At 33.3% G+C, this 21,811-nt stretch overlaps 2 protein-coding genes across 2 annotated transcripts; both read left to right on the top strand.

Moving 5' to 3' along the window:
* The first annotated feature begins 8 nt into the window (after window positions 1-8).
* On the top strand, window positions 9-14,290 carry pou2f3 (POU class 2 homeobox 3). The gene is made up of 13 exons (XM_065284650.1): window positions 9-329; window positions 726-782; window positions 2,227-2,261; window positions 2,686-2,784; window positions 4,194-4,299; window positions 4,383-4,471; window positions 4,829-5,002; window positions 7,030-7,171; window positions 7,259-7,392; window positions 7,750-7,914; window positions 10,318-10,360; window positions 10,485-10,599; window positions 13,399-14,290. Exons 2-13 carry the CDS (start codon window positions 734-736, stop codon window positions 13,436-13,438), a joined length of 1,191 nt encoding a protein of 396 aa, XP_065140722.1. The 5' UTR covers window positions 9-329; window positions 726-733; the 3' UTR covers window positions 13,439-14,290.
* A 4,102-nt stretch (window positions 14,291-18,392) lies between these two features.
* upk2 (uroplakin 2) lies at window positions 18,393-21,000 on the top strand. The gene is made up of 5 exons (XM_065284124.2): window positions 18,393-18,542; window positions 18,686-18,835; window positions 18,947-19,037; window positions 19,147-19,205; window positions 20,673-21,000. Exons 1-5 carry the CDS (start codon window positions 18,491-18,493, stop codon window positions 20,807-20,809), a joined length of 489 nt encoding a protein of 162 aa, XP_065140196.1. The 5' UTR covers window positions 18,393-18,490; the 3' UTR covers window positions 20,810-21,000.
* The last annotated feature ends 811 nt before the right edge of the window (window positions 21,001-21,811 follow it).

Below are 21,811 nucleotides of genomic sequence, written 5' to 3'. Positions count from 1 at the left end.
CACGTGAACACACACAGAGAGAGGCAGTGTGGCACGCATGCACTTATTCTCAAGCTTTTCGAAGTTTGCCATCTGCCTATTGTTGTTTTATGCAAAAAGTCAGAGTCTGGATAGGACGCACCAAGGGCCTTATGCAAATGATATGTCTATCGGATGGTGTGGGATACTGAAGAGGTAACTACTCCTCTACTAACCCACTTTGCTAAATGTCTAAGTATCTGTGTACCTTTGCGAGACAGGGTTTTTGAGTCAATTTCTCACAGAAGACTTTTGGAAAGCGATCGAGAACGAGGGATATAACTCTGAAAGGACGTTTACCTGTCACCAAGGTGAGTGCACTTTAAAAAGTTCATCTTAACTTTGAAAATCCTACTTGGCTTTCCAGAACCCTGTTTGTTTCTCAAGCAGGGACCGTTTTGTGGAATCATATTGTTTTGCATCGTACAGTACCTGTACACGGCACTCTATATTGACAGATTTAAATGTTTTTGACTAGAAGAGATTAGGGTGGAGAGACAGAGCGATTGTGGTGAATGGTGAATGGGGATACCCTTGGTCTTATGAATATTACAACGAGCCCTTTACATAAAGGAGACTATTTGAGTGTCGAACGCATTAGAATAAACCTCAAGATCATTTTACTGGCTGGGCCATGCCATGAATTGCACCAGTGTCTGCATAAAGTTGTGATCCTGTAGGAAAATCAGCTGTATTTATCATTACAGATATTAAGATGAGCACCGAGGCTGGCGAACACACAGATTCTCAGCACGATCAAGCTGGTAAGGCGCCTTTTCGCTTACTTTTTAAACAAATATTAAGTGGCGTGTCGATTTAAATATTATACATATAACACATGCATAATTAATCAATCAAATGTTATTTGCTGTTATCATATATTATGCAATTTGATCTCAAATGTTTTGTGCTATACATATCTTTAAAACTGGTTTTAGATTCAAAGCTGAGTTTATTTCAACTTTTTAACTAGTCTCATCATTCAGTTTACTTGAAATGAGGATCAAGAATTTCACGAACTGCCACTGGGTTTTTAAAACGGTTAGTTTGTGGTTACGACCAAAACTCTTTGTGCTAATAGGACACTGGTCTCAGGCAGATCCTCAAAAATATTATTTCCCTTATATTGGCCTTAAATTAATTGATTGATTGATTGATTCATGTTTATTGGCTTTTATCTTTGAATGTACTTTATTCCTAAATACAGAAAAGCGACCTCTCAGTTTATGTCTATTACGCAGCTGAGAGTCTAAGTGTAAGATGCGTGCCGTTTGATGGACGTGAAGTCTACCAGGATGTATGTGGCGGTTTGTTTGCAATGAAGCGCTCGTAGCCTCAGGCGATACTGAATCATGATCGAGTTACAATGGCTTTGGAAAGGAACAGTCTCGCTGAAATGAGGAACATGACCAAAATGAGGATTCGGAGAGAGCAGAGTATTGTCATTGAACAATAAATATAAATTTCATTTGTGTTCCATCGCCTCTTTGGTGTGAGGTGTTTGGGTATGGATTAGGATCCGATGTCACGTTAGGTCACGTAATTACTACAAATATTTGGATAGCGCTAAAAGTGTTGCTTGTGTTTACCAGCAATATTAATATTTGGATATGGCATTAGGCATGAAACAAAAAGTAACAAAATATTTTATAATGTAACTATACATTTTTGTAACGATAATAAGTAACGCTACTCGGCCATTACAGAACGTATTCGACCATTACATTTTTTTTTTTTTTTTGGTGTTGAATTAAAATCCGTAAAAAAAGATCAAGGTGGAGTTTGATAAAAATATATAATTTTCTTGTGTGTGAGAGAGAGATACAGAGAGTTAGAGATGCACCTGGAGGTCTGTAGGTATTCAAATGTGAAGGCCTCTAAAGGTTGCCATGGAAACCGGGTCATTTGCATGATCTGATGATTTCCATACTGGAAGTTTGGCTCAGGAGAAGGATAGATTTCCATATTGTGGGGTGAGTGAATGCTGTTCTAACCACGGCCTCATAGAGCTAAATTTGAATTTCAAATTAAGTGAGATTACCTGGCATTGACGACCTTTGAACCCCCAACTCACCGCCTTTACTTTGTGTAATGGAGCGTGGGGTTTGTTATAATAGGCCTAAACATTTTATAAAGCATTTTTTTTTGTGCTGTTGATCAACATTGGATCATTCAGTACAGGACTGACTGTGTTTTTTATTTTGTTAGATATTGAACAAAATGGGATCGACTTTACCCGACAAGTAAGTAGAAGCATTGTTTTATTATATAAATATATTCAGAGCACTAAAGGTGGAGGGGTTTCATCTCATAACAAAACCTTTTTAGTGTCAGTCATAACGAATACTCGATTTATTCTTCACATCAGCCTGTCATGTAATATGGTTTTAAGGACAGCGAAAAGTTTCATATACAGGAACTAGCTTGGGGTTTATGAGCACATTTGCATACCGTGTTGCCTGAGGCAAGGGAAGGAATGTTTGTTAAAGGCCCTCTCCTGCAGAACAAGTCAAGCAGCCTTACTGGTCTCTGAGTACACACAAAAAGCACATGTATAAACACATAAAGAGTACACGCACCGTACACACACCACCGCAGGACCAAAACACAAAAGTACACAAGTTCCTTTATTGAAATTACCCAACAACATCGTTTTGTTCTTTGCAGATAAAGACGGAGAACCTGAACGATTCACCTCACTCTGGATCATCACACAAAACATGCCATCTGACTCAGGGATCACCAGTGCCTGGTGGGCTTACTGGGGTATGGTAAACATAAAATAGACAATCTTAGTTCAGGTGAATGCGTAATCCAGATTTAATTGTCCAGCATCAGAATTTTTTTGCACATATAAGAATAAGGTCTGAACTTACTATAAACATTATTTTTAGATTTTTTCTATAGAATTATTTACATTTTTTAGATTATCATTATCAAAAATGTTCATTACCGCAACATGATATTACATTAAATATATGCATTTACAAACTCATGTTTCGGTAATGAGAACTAAAAAGTTGTCTAGGTGCTATGACAAACAAAATTTTAACTTTTATCTGGAGAGAAAAAATAAGAACTGCTTACCTGGTAGCCATCTTCAGTGTCACAGTCAATTCCAACAAATTTTTTTTGAAAATGTTAGTTTCTTGAGGGCTGAAACAATGATTGAAAATTGTTGCGGAGTATGAGAAAATTGGTCTTGGACACATTTATATTCCTTATTATTGTCTCTACATTTAGGGATGATCACCAAATACCACATGTTTCTTTACTGTAAATGTTTATAGTATAACATGCACTGAAACTTTTTATTTTTTTAGATTTTTTAACTATAAATATTTGCATGTCAAAGAACCCAAATTCAGTCATGGACACGTTGCGGTAATGAAAATTTTCCCCTTAAATGTGGAAAAAACAACAAAATTGGTTTGTATGATGACATTTGAAATCATGTGCAAAATAGTACATGAAGAGATGTTTGTAACTGTATGCTTCTTATTTTGATACTCTTACTTTTTTAACAAAATGTTTCATGACACCTCATAAGTCAAATTTCGCGAGAATCTCCCAAATAGTCAAGAACATGGTCATATTTTACCCCAAATGCAAATAAATTATATGCTGAAGCTTAACTCTTTCCCTGCCTTTGACGAGTTATTTCGTCAATTAAGAGAAAACATTGCCCTGTCAGTGACGCTTTCCTGATGAGTTTTTACGGTAATCTGTAATTCCGCTATTCTCCACTGGTTGGCTAATTTACCCAATTTATAAAAAAACTTTTTTATGATTCCGTGTATGATTTGATAATCTGTTCCCTAACAAAATGTCTTCACAAAAATGCAGTTATTTCAGCTTTTTGCTTAAAATGTTGTATTTTTTAAGAAACCAACCCATATTTAAGAGGTTATAAAAATATTTTCCTGTTTTGTTTGTTTGATTTGAAGCAGAGTGTCCTTTCTTTTATTTGATATGTTTGTATGTTTATATATTTATAAAAGAAAATTTTCCTGGAATGCATTTTGTGAAACTTTTGTGAAAATCACGGCACAAGAAATGAATGTTTGTCGAATGCAAACTGGGCATGTGCTTTGCGTGATTCACCCCATTAAAGCTTACACAAAGTTGGATATGAAAGATAAAGTCAGTAAATGGTCGTTTTTTTTATTTTTTAGGAGCTACCCTCCCTGCACCCTCTGCCCCAGCTCGTCCTGATGTCTGGATCTCACCTTTCATCTCCTTCATCATTTCTCCTTTCTCAAGCCCAATCCGGACACCAAGGTCAGTGGATGTCTCTGTCTATATCAATACACCTGACAATATTCGCTCTCTGTTTGAACTATACATCTCCGTGTTTTTAACAGCACTGCTACAGCCCAACCTGCTTTCCTTGCAATCACAGTCACAGACGGGACTCTTACCGCATCAGCCAGGTCTCGCTCTCACTCCTCAGGTACACCAAAGCCTAATGTGGGAAATGGTATCAAAGTTTAGTGATGCTATCTGATTGTTTTACACTATTGGATGCACCTCAATTTATAAATGGAATTTATTTTGGTTCGTTCACCAAACAAAGAACAAGCCTTTTGTTTTAAAGATTACAAGAAACATAAATTTAGTAAAGTCCACCGTGGGACTGATTTTGGTTGTTATATTTATTTTAATGGTATTGTTAGAATATCTACGTTTTTTGTAAAGACAAAGGGAAATGAAAAATGAACAAATACCTCAACTAAGTTGACACAAAGAAAACAATGAATGAATTTTCTTCTTGTTACTTAGATTCTGATATTTTCTCATTTTTCACAAGGCAATGGGCAGAACGGGTCTGGGTGGCTCCTCTATGGATGGACACCTAGACATGTCTCACTTACAGGTGCCTAAACATGTGGGATCACCTCAAGATGAACCCAATGACCTGGAGGAACTCGAGCAGTTTGCTAAAGCCTTTAAGCAGAGGCGCATCAAACTAGGATTTACTCAGGTAATGCTTTGTTTCTTAAAGGCAAAGTTCAACCAAAAACTTTACTTTATTCACCCTCATGTCTTTTTAAAGATGTCTTTCTTTGTTTTTGAGAACCCAAAATGTTTTTTTTTCTGGTTTCTGGTTAATATGGGAGTAAATTTTGACCACCTCGGTCACCATCTAATACCATCAGAAAACCCTTGAAGCTTCAGAACACATTTACTGCGGTACTTTCTTGTTGTGCATATTGCTGCTGTTTCAATTGCTATACATGATTTACAACTAAACATCAGCCTAAACAACAGTTCAGATGCAGAAAATGTGCACTGAAAGAGATGTAACCATTTTTAAAAGTCTGCAGAACAAAGAAAGACACTGTGTGTTCAAACGACATAATGGTAAATAAATAATGATAAAAAATGAATTTTTGGGTGAAATATCTCTTTCCATTGTGTATGACAATGTAAAAAGCGAAAGTTGTATCTACTTAAACAAATTACTTCAAGTGGTAACACTTAAAAAAATTACGCTTTTTCAACATCATTTTTTGAAAAAAATTTTTTACGATGTTACCAATTAAAGTAATTTTTACATGTTATCCAACTTTCACTTTTTGCATAGGGTATTTATTATTTATTACATTTATTCAACCCATTTTCTTTTTTACCTTTCCGTAAGTATCCTATATCTTTTCTATGACATCTTTTCATTTATTATATACAAATAGAATTTGATTTTGAATTATGGAAGTAGAAAGGGAATTATAATTGTAATTTAATTAAAAAAAAAATCATGTGTGAAATTCATTTTTGCATTTTTTAAATGATCACTTTTAGACATAAACATGGTATTATACTCAATATACTACACCATACCAAAGTTTAGAGTCAATAATTTTTTATCTTTCTAAATTTTCTAATTTACATTTAAGCATTTACAGGATGTTTTATTCAAAGCGACTTACAAAAAGTAGGAAAATACTTTCATTTTGGAATATCAGTAAACTCATCAAAACTATGGAAGTACACAAATTTAACACCAAAAATTAAACATTCCCAAATTAACCAAAACCAATGCTATATCACGAAATTTTTTTACGAGTTGGCTAATTTGTATTAATTCCTACGACCACATTCGTAAGTTTTTGTATGATTTGCCTTGACCGCTGTGACGTTGGGGTTAGACGCAGGGTTAGGGGTTTGGTTTCGTTGTTTTTTTATAAGAATCGTACGTTTTTGCATGATTAACTTCGTATTAATTCATACGAATTAGCCAACTCGTAAAATATGTACGAATTCTTGTGAGATATTTTGGCATCTTCAAAGTACTCACAGACATAATTGTGCTTGGGATTTTATCAAAACATTTCATGAGATGTCATCCTGAAATCATTTTTAAACAATATTGACCATCTATTCAGGGCAATTACAAATATCATTAATTTCAAAATGATTTTAAAACAAAATGTTTGTAGGGTAATGAAAGAAATGAATATGTTTATTTTAATATGTTTGTTTCTCCACATAACTAATTTAAAACATCTAGACATCTAAGTGTTTTTAGGATTATGAAAAACATTTCAACCAAGTAACCCTTAACTTGTGAATGGTATTGGTAACTTGTTAATGAATGGTATGTGTATAGCTCAATATTTTATATAGTCTATATACATTCTAATTTGATTTGTCAGTTTTATTTGTTTTTTTTATATTTTTCATTGTCCATGAAGAAATAATACACTATAAAAAGTTGGCTCAACTTTTAAAAAAATGACTTAAATTGGTAACACCTAAAAAAAGTTCTTAACTTACATTTTTCACTTTAAGTATTTTTCACTTAAACATAAAAGTTAAAACAACTAAATTTTGTAGTATTTTTTATCCAACTTTTCAGTTTTTACAGTGTATTATGTGCTGTATTGCACAATTATAATAACCGTATTTTCTGGAAAGTTTTTGACATTTAATTCAATTTCCAACTGAATTTTGCCTAGCCCTTATCTGGATCTCGTCCAATGTTTAACCTCATCTGTGTTGCTGTTTTAGGGTGACGTGGGCCTGGCAATGGGAAAGCTTTATGGAAATGACTTCAGTCAGACTACCATCTCACGCTTCGAGGCTCTCAATCTTAGCTTCAAAAACATGTGCAAGCTCAAACCATTGCTGGAGAAATGGCTGAGCGATGCAGGTATGTGCTTTAAAACGTATCGTTTATAGACACAACTGTTTTTATCTTCTTTGGTCAATAAATTTCACTTTACATCTCTTTCCTAAGAAAACTCCCCATCTGACTCCATGTCCAGCCCCACCACCTTACCTCCACTTATGGAAGGATACGGGAGAAAGAGGAAAAAGAGAACAAGCATTGAAACCAACATCAAGCTTACACTAGAAAAACGCTTTTTAGATGTGAGTTTATATTTTTTTTTATTACAGATACTTCTGTTTCTATCCATGATGTATGCTAAGATAGGTGAGCAGAGTTTTCTTTCTGTGTTGTATTTGCTCATCCCTTTAAAAACCCTCTGAAGGATGACTTGCTATTGTAAGTCAAATTCAGGAGTGGTTTTGGAAGACATTCTAGAGAGCATTTCATGGGTAGAAAAATTTGAATATTCCCATGATGCCATTTAAAGTTTCTTTTTATGGAAGAGAAAGGCTTTAAAAGGAAACGTAAGGAGCATATCAGCTACATGTAAATGTTGTCAAGTGGTTTGCTAATGCAGGCCGTGACCTATGTGCACTTTTTATCACTTTCTATCACAGAACCCAAAACCAAACTCGGAAGAAATCACACTGATCTCAGAGCAGTTAGCTATGGAGAAGGAAGTGGTGCGAGTGTGGTTCTGTAACCGGCGTCAGAAAGAGAAGAGAATATACTGTCCAGTATCATCCTCACCTATAAAGTCTCATGCCTACAATCCTCGTCTGGTGAGTCTAAGAAATCTGGGACCGCACATTACAGTACACTCTCAGAAAAAGGTACACGTTTGTACCTAAAAGGTGAATATTAGTACCTTAAGGGTGCACATCTGTCATTGGAGGGGCTTATGCGACTCCACTCGCTACCTATAATCACCTCACTACTAAAGCGAGCTCCTGATTGGTTAACGCGGTGCGTTTTTTCCGCCAAAGTTCACATTTTTCAACTTGCGCGTTTGCCACGGCAACGCTCAATTCGCGCCTACCGCACCGCGCTAAACGGCTCATGCAACGTAAAAACCATACGCGGGTCATCGTGTTACTCGCTCTAGATTACTCGCTGGATTTAACTTCATATCATGCAAATTTTTAACTAGAGTTGAATATTTTCAACTTGGGCGAAGACGCGTTTGAGGCAAATAGTGGTGTTTTTGCTGTAAACGCGCCGCCCATGTCATTCGCATCGTCCCATGCGAGGATACGTCTGATCGCGTCTTTGCATTGCCTTTGTATGTTATCTATTTGCGCAAATCGTTGAACTCGCGTCTGGTGTAAACCCACAGTCATTCGTGCCGCGAGATCTCCAGACGCGCGTCAACGCGTCTTTACATTGACTTAACATTGAAATCACTTGCGCTTGACGGCTCTACTGCGGCTAATCTGAATGCAGCATAAGGAAAGAGGTGGGCAAACTAGGGCTCCTGGATTTTTGTCTAGTAGGACTCATTTAATGAAATACCATCAACGTCCATACAGTAGATGTTGCTAGCGCTGAAAAGCTCGACTGTAAAATGAGCACGTCAGAGTGGCAACAAAATAGAAAAATAAACACTGAATCAGTGGTGGCTTGTGACTGCTCATCCGAGTGGCGCAAATTCAAAAGAAGTGTTCGGAGTGTCATGTGTGTTGCTCGTGTATTCAAAATATGTGTTTGTTGCATCATGTAAACCATGTGCATCGTGTGTTTTGTCAAAATAAGTGCCTGCTGCACACGCGTCAAAACCGTTTATGATAAAAGAGACGCTCACAACATAAACGCAAGACACTCCCTTAACAGTACACTCTGATTATGCATGAGATTATACGCAAACCTGGCAAACGCAAGGTGTCTTTTATCATAAACCCTTTAGACGCGTCTGCAGCAGGCACGAAAAAAGAAGTCACCAGCCGCCACTACACTGAATATTGCGTGTTTAAAACAGAATAGACAGCAAAATAGATTTTAAAAACATCCGGCAGATATTATCTGCCAATAACTTTTGCCATTTCAAAAACCAAAAATGGCTTACCTTTGTTTTTAACATATTTCATGCTGATATGTAATAATTATTTAGCAATGCACGTGAAAATAAAGCTTGCTTTAACTAGATTAAGCATAGTAATTTTTTTATTTGTTGTAACCACAAATTTACTACGGTTTCAAGGTATTTTAATTGTAGTAAAACTGTGGTAATACAAATAGCAATAAATCTGCTAGAAAATGTTACTACACTAATAACACATGGTTAATCTTTCTGTAAAATGGGAAACGATTAATCGCGACTAATTGTTTGCAGAATAAAAGTTTTTGTTTACATCATATATGTTTGTGTACTGTGTATAATAATTATTTATATATAAATACACACAGATGCAAGTATATATTTAAGAAATATTTATATGTGTATATATTGAAATATAATTTATAATTTATATAATTATGAATACTTAATATATAAATAGTTTTTTATACATGCATGTGTGTGCATTTATATATACATAATTATTATACACAGTACACAAACATATATGATGTAAACAAAAACTTTTATTCTGCAAACGATTAGTCACGATTAATCATTTACCAGCCATATTTTACTATGCTAAATATATCACTCAGACTTTAATACTATGATGTTTTCTTCAGTACTGTATATATAACTGTATGTAAACACAGGAGTAGAGATTTTTTAGAGGTTGTTTTTCAAAATATGAAACCTGATGTGGCCCTCGAGTAAGAAAAGTTTGCCCACCACTAGTTTAGAATAACCTGATGGATATGAGATTTAAATACATAAAAATTACTAAATGATAATATTCATATTTATATTAGTTTATTTTAGAATTTTTAGGTTGATCAAAAATTAATTTTATTAATTTACATTTTTACTTTTACCTATATTTATATTCTGCCCAAAAAATCTAATTTTCCACTTTAAAAAGGCAAAAGCAAATATGTATATATTTTTTATTAAAAATAAACACAATACATTTGAAATAACATATTTTTATAGCTATTAAATTATAATTAAACATATGCCTGTTGCCATATCTTTCTTATCATTATCTGTGATTTAAAAGGTTTGAGGTGATTGTTTGTTTTTCTTTGTAAAGATTAATCCACCACTTAATTTGGTTAATTTCCCTTTTCAGCCTTCAACTTCCCGATCATTCAGTCCACTTGCCTCTGGAGGTGGTAAGTATTTAGCTGGTGGGATGGGTAGATAAAACACACCATTGCTTATTTAGGGAAATTATTTTATGGCGTTGTAATAATTGTGTTTACTAAAATTATAAGTGTATATATATTTGTTTTTCAGTGTCATCAAGCTCCTCCCCCAGCAGCCCCAGTCGAGGCTCCTCCCCCAGCACTCTCTCCACCACATCCAGTCCGCTGACATCACAGGGGGTCAACCAGACGTTCAACTCTACAGGGTAAAACGCTGTCCAATACCTTTACATCCTTTTATTCATACACTTCATAAACCCTAAGAACATACAGAGTTAAGTGCATACTAAGTTTGGAAACCCTTTGCAATATTTATGCCAAAAAAAGCTATGTACAGTACTGTGCAAAAGTCTTAGGCCACCATCACCAGCTGTCCATCCATATTTATTTTTCAATGTTTTTATTAAGATACAAACAGAAATTATAGGAAATATGTACATAAAAACAAATTTTCAGAACTAAATGTCTTCTTTAGGGATCAGTCAGTATTTAGTGTGACCTCTCTTGGCACGAAACACATCTTGAGCTTTATTGAGGAGACTGAAGTCCTGAAATTAGGATTTAATTTCATTTATGTTTAAGAGATCCTGCAGCTGCTTGCGATTGCTCAAGTGGAAGGGAAATTTATCCTAAATACTTCACACTTCAGCTTATACTTTTATTGTTTTTTTAATACTACATACACATTTCATGTATTTTCTGGTTGTATTCTAATAAAGAGACTGAGAAATAATTATATATGTTATATATGTCTAATGTCTAATTATATATGTATAACAAATCTAATGGTAGCACGGTGGCTTAAGACTTTTGAACAGTAATGTATGTAGTAGTTGTAGGTATGTAGTTTCCCTTCTACAGTAAATTATCATTTACACAGATTTTACTGTTTAAAATCACCCATATGACAAAAAATATCATCTGAAAAAAAATTATTCATTCAATTTACTCAATTTTTTTAAGGTAAGTGGTCGCAATCGATTTATTTAAGCTACATTTAAACAAAAGTTTTTTGTTTTGTTTTTCTAATTATTTTTTGTTTGCTTGTTTAAATGTAGCATTTGAAATTGGTTACGACCACTTACCTTACAAAATTGAGTAAATTGAATGAATCATATATTCAAATATAATTTAAATAGGCCTATATTTCAAAATATACTATATATGTATTAAAATATATTTTAAGATTTACAAAAATTAATTTTTCACCAATATATTTTGAAATATATTTTAAAAATAAGTATATTTTAAAGGATTTATATTTTTGTCACAAATAATATATTTTCAACTACAAAATATACTTAGAATTTTACATTTTATACATATACTTTATACATTTTATACAAACATTTATACTTTGACCAGACAAAATATATTTTTGTCATATGGGTTGTAAAATTAGAAATTGATTTGTTGCCCCTGAAATACATTTTAATATATATGTTAATATATTTCAGGTTAAAACTAAATGCTTTCACATTTTAAAAATATATTTAAGCTTTAATTTCTACAAAATATATATAGAATATATTTAAAACATATTTTTGGACAAAGATTTTTTATTTTTTTTTTGCTGTAAAAGTGGTTCCTACTGTATTTTCCATCTTTTGTAATGTCTTTTGTTTGTAAAAACAAGTGTAAAAACTTGATCTCAGCATTATATAGCAACTGCACGAAAGTTGTGAAATGTAGAAGATGCTGAAATAAACAAAGAATGTACAGTTACTCAAAGATGGAGTTTCATTAGGGATGCTCCGATCAGGATTTTTGCAGCCGATACCGAATTGTTGTGCCGATACAAGTAATACCACATACGTTGCCTTTGTTATATTATTTGCAGTAATTAGGTATATTATTGTTTTAATAGAGAATCAAATAAATTAGCACAACAAATATTTCTTCTGCAAAGAGAAATTTAATATGCGTATGTCTGTTAAAAGTAATGAAAATAAAACACTTCACAGACTTTACTGTATGAATTAAATATGCACACTGTAAGCCTGGATAAGTTGAGTTTACTTAAAAAAATTAAGGTAACTCGTTGCCTTAAAAAATTTAAGTAATGATTACTTAAAAACTTTAAGTGAAGTTTACTTAAACATATAAGATGTTCTAACTGCAATTTTAAGTTGACTAGACTTAATGTTTTAATTTCTTCCAATATTCCTGCACTCTTAACTCGGATTAGTTGACATTACTAGAAATTTGTGTGGAAACCCGTTGGATATAACTTTAGTTTTTATCACGTTATATTACTTTTGATGTTATAAATGGTATTATAACACAAAATTAATGACTGACTTTAAGTCAATCATTGAATAAACCTAATTCTCTACAGAAACACACACAAAACTGTGCTTTTGACATAGAGAAATACAACAAAATCTTCTGAACAGGGTTCATGTATGGAAACACTGATCACCTGAACGGTGACTTCACAAAATTATAATTTACAACAAAACAACATCAATAATATAAAAGCTTGAACCTATATGACATTTTAATAACAAATATTTGAGTAGTGAAAGTTCTTATCAGTTTTTATTCTGTGAAAAAGCAGAAAATAATCAAAATATTCAGGCGCAAAGGATTATGGGTATTCCTCACAACATAAACTAATAATTTTAAGTTCACTTTACTTGAATGTTTTAGTTTAATGGATTTTGTAAGCTTAAAAGTTAAATCAACTTAACTTTTTAAGCTTTGGCTTCAAACCAGAAAATATTAAGTGATGTTTACTTGATTGTTTAAGTAAAGACAATATCTGGGTTAACAGTGCACGCATTCATATAAAGTACAACAGTTCTTCAGTCAAGAGCAGAGAGTGATTTTATTCAGAGATGAATTGGGTTACTGTCGCTTTAAGACGTGAGACAGATCGCTCGGGGCACGTGCACTGATGACAGGCTGCTGTGTGTGCAGCAAACAATATTTCGATATCTTGTTTGAATTTAGTTTGAGTAGATTTTAAAAGGTTGTATATGAACGTTTTCTTTCTTTTTTAGATCCTGGTATCGCTGGAACCCTACATCATACCACCACTGAGAAACAGCTTACATGCATCCTGAGGCAACAACCACTCGCTTCAAAACTTATCAAACCAGACAGTTCTCTGTGAAAGAAATTTGGAAACGTTTACAACCTGCACTGGTAGCAAAACGCAGAGAACCGTGGTTCTGTTTCTTAAGGTCTAAAGCTCGAAGGGCTTGTGAATATTGCTTACTGCAAAAGCACTAATATGCAATGGCACGTTGTTTAGATATGCAATCTTACCACGAAGAAATAACAGATTTTCTTTGCATTTTTAGCAGTAGGAACATTACTGCAGAACCTTAACCCCATTTCACTATTTCCTTGTCGGAGACGAAGGTTCAAATCCGGCCGACAACGATCGTGTCAAGCGACACGCAGCCATAAACGTCATTTTAAAGGCCATTGATATTTGTGTACATTGTTTACATTTTGCTTTATTAGAAACCTTATTTTCAATCACGTGTAATGCGATAACTTTACAATGAAGGTGTACATTAACCATTTTAGACGCTAGCATGCAGCAATCTTCTTGACGGTCACTGGTTAGCGTCAAGACTGTTAACAGCTGCTTCTGATGTGTGCAGTAATTTTAGGCAACACTTGTTTGGTAAATACGACAATACAGTTTACAGTTCTTAATATATTTTACGCATGCACCTAGTTTTGTGTTTCTTACTACTGGCATTTCACACTATTTTTATGTTACATTGTCCAAAGCATTTGAAGTTTTTTAGTTTGATGTTTTTTGCTTTTCTGTATGATTACAACATATCGTTTTGGTTGGTTTTTCTTTGCTTTTTTATGTGAATAACACTGTTGTATATTTTACTGTTTGACTATTATTAAAATTGAGCACTAATGCTAGTCACTTTTTGTTACTGTTTGATGATAACGCTCTACAGTTTGCTTTACAATTCATATACGTGTTACACGTAGTTATGAACATTTCAACAGTAATATGCTACATTGTCACATAACATCTCAATGCAATGCTACTCTAAAAATGCTGAATTGTTTCAATCCATGGTTAGGTAAAATATGGAAACTTTGGGTTAAAAATTTTTTACATTTGTGACTCTACCAGGCATAAACGTTTGATTTCAGCCATTAACTTCACATTGATTTTAATCTTTGACATGACCTTGCTCAGTCAGTATATTAAAGATATCAAAGTAATATTTTTTTACAGAATATTCTTTATATTATGTCAAAAATGACATTAGCTGGCGTTTCAAAGGCAGGATCACATTAATAGATAAGCTATAACGGTATGATTTTTTTTTTAAAGCGTGCACTTTTAAACCTGTACCGACATGAAGCCGGTGTGTGCCATTTCTGATGTGTTTACATGTGAAAAGTGACACATTGACATGCCCAAAATATTGTTTTCTCTTTTACTTCAAAAGACACATATAAACCCGCCAGAGTCATACAGATTCCTTTTTTTGATGATGGATGGGCTTCGGAAAATAAATAAATTAATTAATGCCAGTACAAAGTTAGAAAGAGTCAAGAAATTAGTTAATTTAATAAAACAAAACTAAAAATGATAAAAAAATATGTAGGCTGAGTATTTGATTCATTTTTGAAAAGAGTGTGCCTCAAAACATTTTATAAAATGCCATTGTCCCACAGCTGGGCCCCGTTTGATTTTACATATTTATAACAATCAAAACTCTAAATCTTGACAAACTATATATTGTTGGAAAGTGACAGTCATTTTGTTATAGGATTATAGAAATGCATATTAATTCTTTCATAACACTATATATCTTATAAAAATTAACACTAAATATCCTGCAAAAATGTGGGCAAACTATCTTTGGAAAGGTCTAGTAATGCTGTTGTCATATTTCAAAACCTTTCAGCAATATAAATGCAGTGACAGTAATTTATTAAATTGTGACAGGAGTGTGCAGCAAGCTGTTGACACCTAGTGGCCTTTGTTGGTAAAACCACTAAATTTGTGTACTTCAATCAAACTTTAATTACTTTAAAGAAAAATTTAACTTAAGCTAGTTTAGACTTTCTTGCGTGAAACGTTTTCATTTTTATACTTTTATGTATACAATATATACTTTATTCTAATATTTTTAAGTTAATGCAAACTGCTATAACAATTTTAATGTAATATTTTCACGGCCAGTATCTTCTTTAAGACAAGATAAGGCTTCAAAAAATGCCAGATTTATTTTAATTTGAAGGTGTATATCACCTTTTCAGCCTGCCCACCCAATTCAAAGAGGGCTGCGCCAGGTAAGGAAAACTTTAAGGTGCACATTTTTATAGTTCAATTGGTGACACCTAAAAAATTTAATCTTTTCCACTTAAATGTTTCCATATAAAGTAAGACAATTTATGTAAAAAAATCTGTTATTTAATTTAAGTAATTTTTACAGCGTTCTTACAGGTCCTTGAAATCCTTGAAAGTTTGTGAATCTGTGAAAACACTTTCAAGGCCCTGGAACATTTTTGATGAATGAACATACATAGATACAGATCATTTTTTTCTAGAAAAAAAATCCTTATTATTCCCTGTTTACCTGTGTATTGTAGGATGACGTCACGTCTAAATGGAATTTTAATCTATACCAAAATGCTTTTTTGCATAGTTGTTTTTGATACATTTGGATACATGAAAACTGTAACATCCTTGAATTTAAAGGGCAATTGAACCTGGAAAGTCTTTGAAAGGCCTTTGAGTCAATCAAACTTTCACTTTTTACATTGTAGGATGTCATTAAGGTAATTCAATTCATTTAATAAAGTAATTTTTATTTTTCAGTGAACTATTCCTTTAATTCTTAACCCTTTCTGCACTGAAAAAAAAGATTCATTCAATTTACTCGATTTTTAAGGTAAGTGGTTGCAATCAATTTATTTAAGCTACAATTAAACAAAAGTTTTTTTGTCTTGTGTTATATTCCTACTTTTTTTTTTTTTCGTTTAAATGTAGCTTAATTTAATTGATTGCAACCACTTACCTTAAAAAAATTGAGTATATTGAATAATATTTTTTTTTTCAGTGTGGATCATGAAACAAAGAATCAAGATTTGGGGCTGCTTTGAAATGAGTTTAATATTGTATCAATACGTTTTACAAGGAGAATATCATGACAGTAGTCTGTGACTTGATGCAGCAAGAAAATGACCTAAAGCTCAGTTATAAGAATTGATTCGAAATCCTGTGCTGCAGCGCCCTCTACTGCACATTTTAAAGAAGCACATGGACACACCACCTCTGTTCTTGCGGGAGACATCGCAAAAATGCAGCAGGGGGCGCTCCAGGACTGGGTTAAAAATTGGAACTTGTTAAGGAATTGTCAAGTCAGAAAATGGTATGACCTTAACCTAATGCTGAGGCATCCTGAGGGCTGTCAAGTTTATTATTAATAAACTGAGGAGAAATGGAACCTTACAAAGGCCCAAAATTTATTTAGTGTTGTGCCAATCTTTTATAAGATTGTAAAAAGTTAGGGGAAAAAATTGGTGTAACTTGTAGGTGTTTAAAGATAATCTACAAGGTATGTACTACATAACATTCAGGCTGCACTGTGATTACCTGTATGTATTTAATAAAAATTGGAGAAAAGAAATAACAGTTTGTGTGATTCATCAGATTCTTTTAACATCATAACTTTTAACATTTGTCATGTGCAGTAGTGGCAAAAAGTGATGTCCGAAGGGAATATTTGTGAAATATTTGTTATTAATGCACCCTCAGGTTAGATTAAACCATCAAATTATGTGAAAAAGATCAACCCAATAACTCAGTTTTGGTAAACCATTCTCTACAAGCATGTGAAAAAATAGGTAGTTGAAATTTGGCTCTCCTTATGATGTCATAAGGAGCTCTTATTATAATAAAACCACCCCTTAATCTGCACTATCCAACCACAGCACTGCCATTGAGTGCAGAGAGATAGAAAATAATTCACAGAACCATTGAGTTTCAAACCACCATCATTGTGATCAGTGTTTCCACTTCATCCGCTCATTTGCATTTCAAAAGGCACACCCAAAACGGCACATTTTTGCTCACCCCTATAAAGTGTCAATTTTAACATGCTACAATATATTATTTATATGGTTTTTTTGACCCAAAACTTCACATATGTGCTCTGGGGACACCAAAGATTTATTTGACAGCTTAAAAAGTGACATGGCCCCTTTAAATACCAAACATCTATTGAAAAATCTAAAAGCTCTCAGGTAATAAAACATACATTCACAACCTTTTCTGTTATTATTATTGTTGATCCTCTCTTGTGGTAATATTTTGTTGGCATTGTCCTGGGCTATATTTAGAAACTTTGCACGTGTGTCATTTTTGCCAAGGCTTCTTATATTCTTCTCAAAGCTGAGCTTCAATTTATATTCCAAACAAAACAAACACAATTTTTACTGAAATGCATCAAATATCTGAACTAAGAGCGAAGATGACTCAAAGTTTGATATCACTTTTTACCAATACTATATTTACATAACCTTCTTATATCTGAGTATAATATATTGCCTTAAAATACAGCTAATAGCACAATAAAAACATGATAATAAAAATGTTTTGACAACAATTTTATCTCTTTTTGAAACCAAACCCTTCATATGTGCTTAAAAATATCTGGGCTGATTAAAACTACAAATAGATTAAAAAAAAAACATTTAATGTAGACAACATGTAAACCTAACTAACATTATATTTTCTGGTTAATTTTCCTTGTGTCCTTGATACATATTTTAATGACACTCGCAGACAGTACTTCAAAGATGACTAACAATGTACTTTAATACAAAGTGATGTAAAGACTTAGTCATTGTCCAACTAAGAGACTCTCAATGTATGTAAGAAACAATTTATTGTGTCAGTTAGATTTTGTATAACGGATTAAGGGTGTATTTTGGGAAGGGCTAAATCCACCCAGCTAAACCAGTTTGCTGTGCCCACTGATTGGTTCAATCCAGTCTTTCCAGCCTACTTGCCTGGTTTTAACCACGGGTGAAATTTTCCCATCCTGCCGTGTCATCCCAAGCACTTCGAGACTGACCTGGACGCTTGTGAACATTATGCTGGCTGTGCTCTTCATCGTGGGGACATTGTGTCCTCTAAACTTTGCAGGTAAAAACAGATAGCGCTGAGAAACCTCATGGGTGAGGAGTTTGAAGAAAAAAATCTAAATATTAATGATATATGGCAACAAATGTGAGTAAATTCTACAACACTGCTTTTAAGTCTTGCTGATGTTGTTATTTATTTGTTAGCACTGGACATCAGCTTGCTGAATCCTCAGTCGGATGGGGTGCTGACCGGCATATTTTCAGATGCTTTTCTACTCCGTCTTCCTGACTGTACTTCTTACGGGAATAAGATGGCTAATCTGCTGTACCAGGAATTCAGTGGCAATCAAAACAGTGTGTATCATTCATTTTTAAATGGCCATGAAATACACGACTGATATATACTGCAACACCTGACATAACAGGTAAACATTTAAGCTATTAAGGATTTGATTTGTGCTACAGATACCAAATCGTTTGTGGTTCCAACGTGCAATGACACCCAGTCTAAGCAGGGTTATCTCCTGAACAACCTCAAAACTGGAACCAAATACAGGTGTGTGTACGTTTGCAATGGGGTGCAAAAGAGAGATGGGTGCGGCATTGAAACATATTGTATGTCAGTGTTTACTCTAAGTCTGATCTCAAATGGTTTTCTCTTTCAGCATGTGGTACAATATAAAAAACGACACAAGCTTACCACTGACTGATACAACTACAACTGGTAACGTTTTTTATTTGTATATCTTTATGCACTGATTGAAACCAATGAGTGAAATGAAACTGTGATGCTTTAAAGTGAATATTCTGTCATCATTTACTCATCCTCATGTTTTTCTTAATCTGTATGAATTATTTTTCTGATGAACACAAAAGAAGATATTTGAGAAATGATGGTAACACATAGCAGATAGTGACCATTGACTTCCATAGTAGGAAAAAATATTTTGGAAGTATTGTGATAAATGATGGGCACGCAGTTGATGGTACCCATTAAATTCCATCATTTTTTTATTCCTACTATGGAAGTCTATGGTCACTTTCTGCTGTGTGTTTACCATCATTTCTCAAAATGTCTTTCATTTCAAGAAATTCATACAGGTTTAGAACAACATGAGGATGAGGAAATGATAACAGAATTTTAATTTTAAAGTTATCCCTTTAAGCCATAATACAGAGTTTACTTCAATATTTATCATGTTAATTTTCATCTAATCATGACAAACAAATCATTGGAAATGTCATATTTCAAAACAGTAATTTATTAATTTGTGACAAGCGTATGCAGCAAACCGTTGACACCTAGTGGCATCTGTTGGTAAAACAACTACATTTGTGTGATTGAACTAAACTGTAATTGCTTGAAACTAAACTTTAACTTGAAATTTGCATCACAGTTATGACTTAAATTTGTTTTTCTGTCATGAAACATTTTTCTTTTTATACTTTTATGTATACAATATATACTTTATTACATTTTTTGGCAAGGCAAGTTTATTTGTATAGCACATTTTATTCATAGAGGTGATTCAAAGTGCTTAAAAATGTAAAAATACGAGGCAAACAATAAAATCACAAAAAATAAAGAAACATTAGAATTTAAAATAACAATTAAAAGAAAATAAATGTGATTTGTATTTAAAATGTGTTAAAAAGAATAAAACGGGAATAAAAATAATTGGAAAAAGTGCAGTCAGTGTGAAGCAGCACAGTAAATGATGCCTGGGTTGTTTTTGACCCATAATGGGTAAATATTGGACAGAAGACATACTGGGTTAAAAATTGACCCAATGCTGGGTTATTTTAACCCAACTGCTGGGTTATTATACCCCATGGTTGCATAACAACAACTCAACATTGGGTCATTTTTAACCCAGCATGTGTTCTGTCCAATATTTACCCATTATGGGTCAAAAACAACCCAGCCATTGTAGACACTTGACACAAACTTCATCAAGATCAAGATTAGGCTTCAAAACCAAAAAAGCCAAATTTATTTTAATTTAAAGGTGTATATCACCTTTTTATCCCCCCACCCAATTCATAAAGGCCTGCAGTGGGTAAGGGGTTAAATCTCACTCCTTTGAAACAGCAGGTCTACAAACTTTTTTCATATGAGCTGTAGATGTGGGGTTTGTTTTAATATGATATGACGCAGTGATCAGGTTTGTCTGTCTTGTTTGTTTTCCAGTGAGTGATTTTCGTCAAATTAATAATGGCCTGCAGGCTCGCAGTGGAGCCATGGTGGTCATCACAGTCATCTTGTCTTTGGCTATGGCGGTGCTCCTGGCTGGTCTTATATTTCTTCTGGCTTTTTCTTTTCATTAAATCTTTATTCTAAATCCTTAGAAATGTAACGAGGTGGGCCTACAACATAAAAGGACATTTTTAAATAAGGCCTATACATTAATGTCTAAAAATCATTTCAAAATGTTTGTGTAGTGCATTTGCGATGGTGTAGTGCATGATAAATAAACCTGTACATTGAACATGACATTGTTCGTTTTTCTGGCCAGAGCCAGTTGTCATACAGGAAAGTTGTCACAAGGCTTAGTAACAATAAAGGTCTAACATCTGTTTGTTTTCTCAAGCAGCGATTTTTACTTTTAGAGTAAATGCTCTTATATACTGTATAGCATTTATATCACAATTGTGGGTGTAATCAAGTATTTACAAAATGTATGCACTTTATAAATGGCTTTAGATAAAAAAACTGTGCTGAAAAGTATTTCGTTTACTTTTTTCTTTGAATTTTGGATGGTTTGATTTTTCTTTGTTACCTTTCCCATTATAGCAGTTTGAAGAATGTTTATGTTATTTATATTTATACTTTTTTTTTTCATTTTGATGGTAAATGAAATTTATACAGATTTCTGTAGTTACATGTATAAAGAAATTCACTTTAAACCTAGAAGGGTGGTTTCCCGGTCAGGGATTAATTTAAGCCAGGACTATTACGAGTTTTAACAAACATTCCTTACTAAAAATATGACTGCCGTGCATTTTTAGGCAAAACAAAGGGCACTGATGTATTTTAAGATATGTCGGTGCAAGTTGTTTTCAGTTTGGACAGCTCTTACATTTCCCTTTAAGAAAATTAACCACTTATTCTGTGGTAAAAGTGTAGCCCATAAAGCAAAAAAAAAAAAAAAAAAACATATAATACATTTTGTAAAAAATACAGCTTAATTAAATATATTTTTGAATTTAAAAATAAATTTAGTTTTAACCTTCAAATATTTACATACATTTCAAAACGTATTTCAGGGACAACAAATAAATTTCTAATTTTATAACCAATAGCATAAGGCAAAAAATATATGGTCAAAA

The sequence above is a fragment of the Paramisgurnus dabryanus genome, chromosome 5, assembly GCF_030506205.2.
Source record: "Paramisgurnus dabryanus chromosome 5, PD_genome_1.1, whole genome shotgun sequence".
NCBI lineage: Eukaryota > Metazoa > Chordata > Actinopteri > Cypriniformes > Cobitidae > Paramisgurnus > Paramisgurnus dabryanus.
Note: the sequence above shows the minus strand (reverse complement) of the source record. Positions and strands in the feature narration are given on the sequence as shown.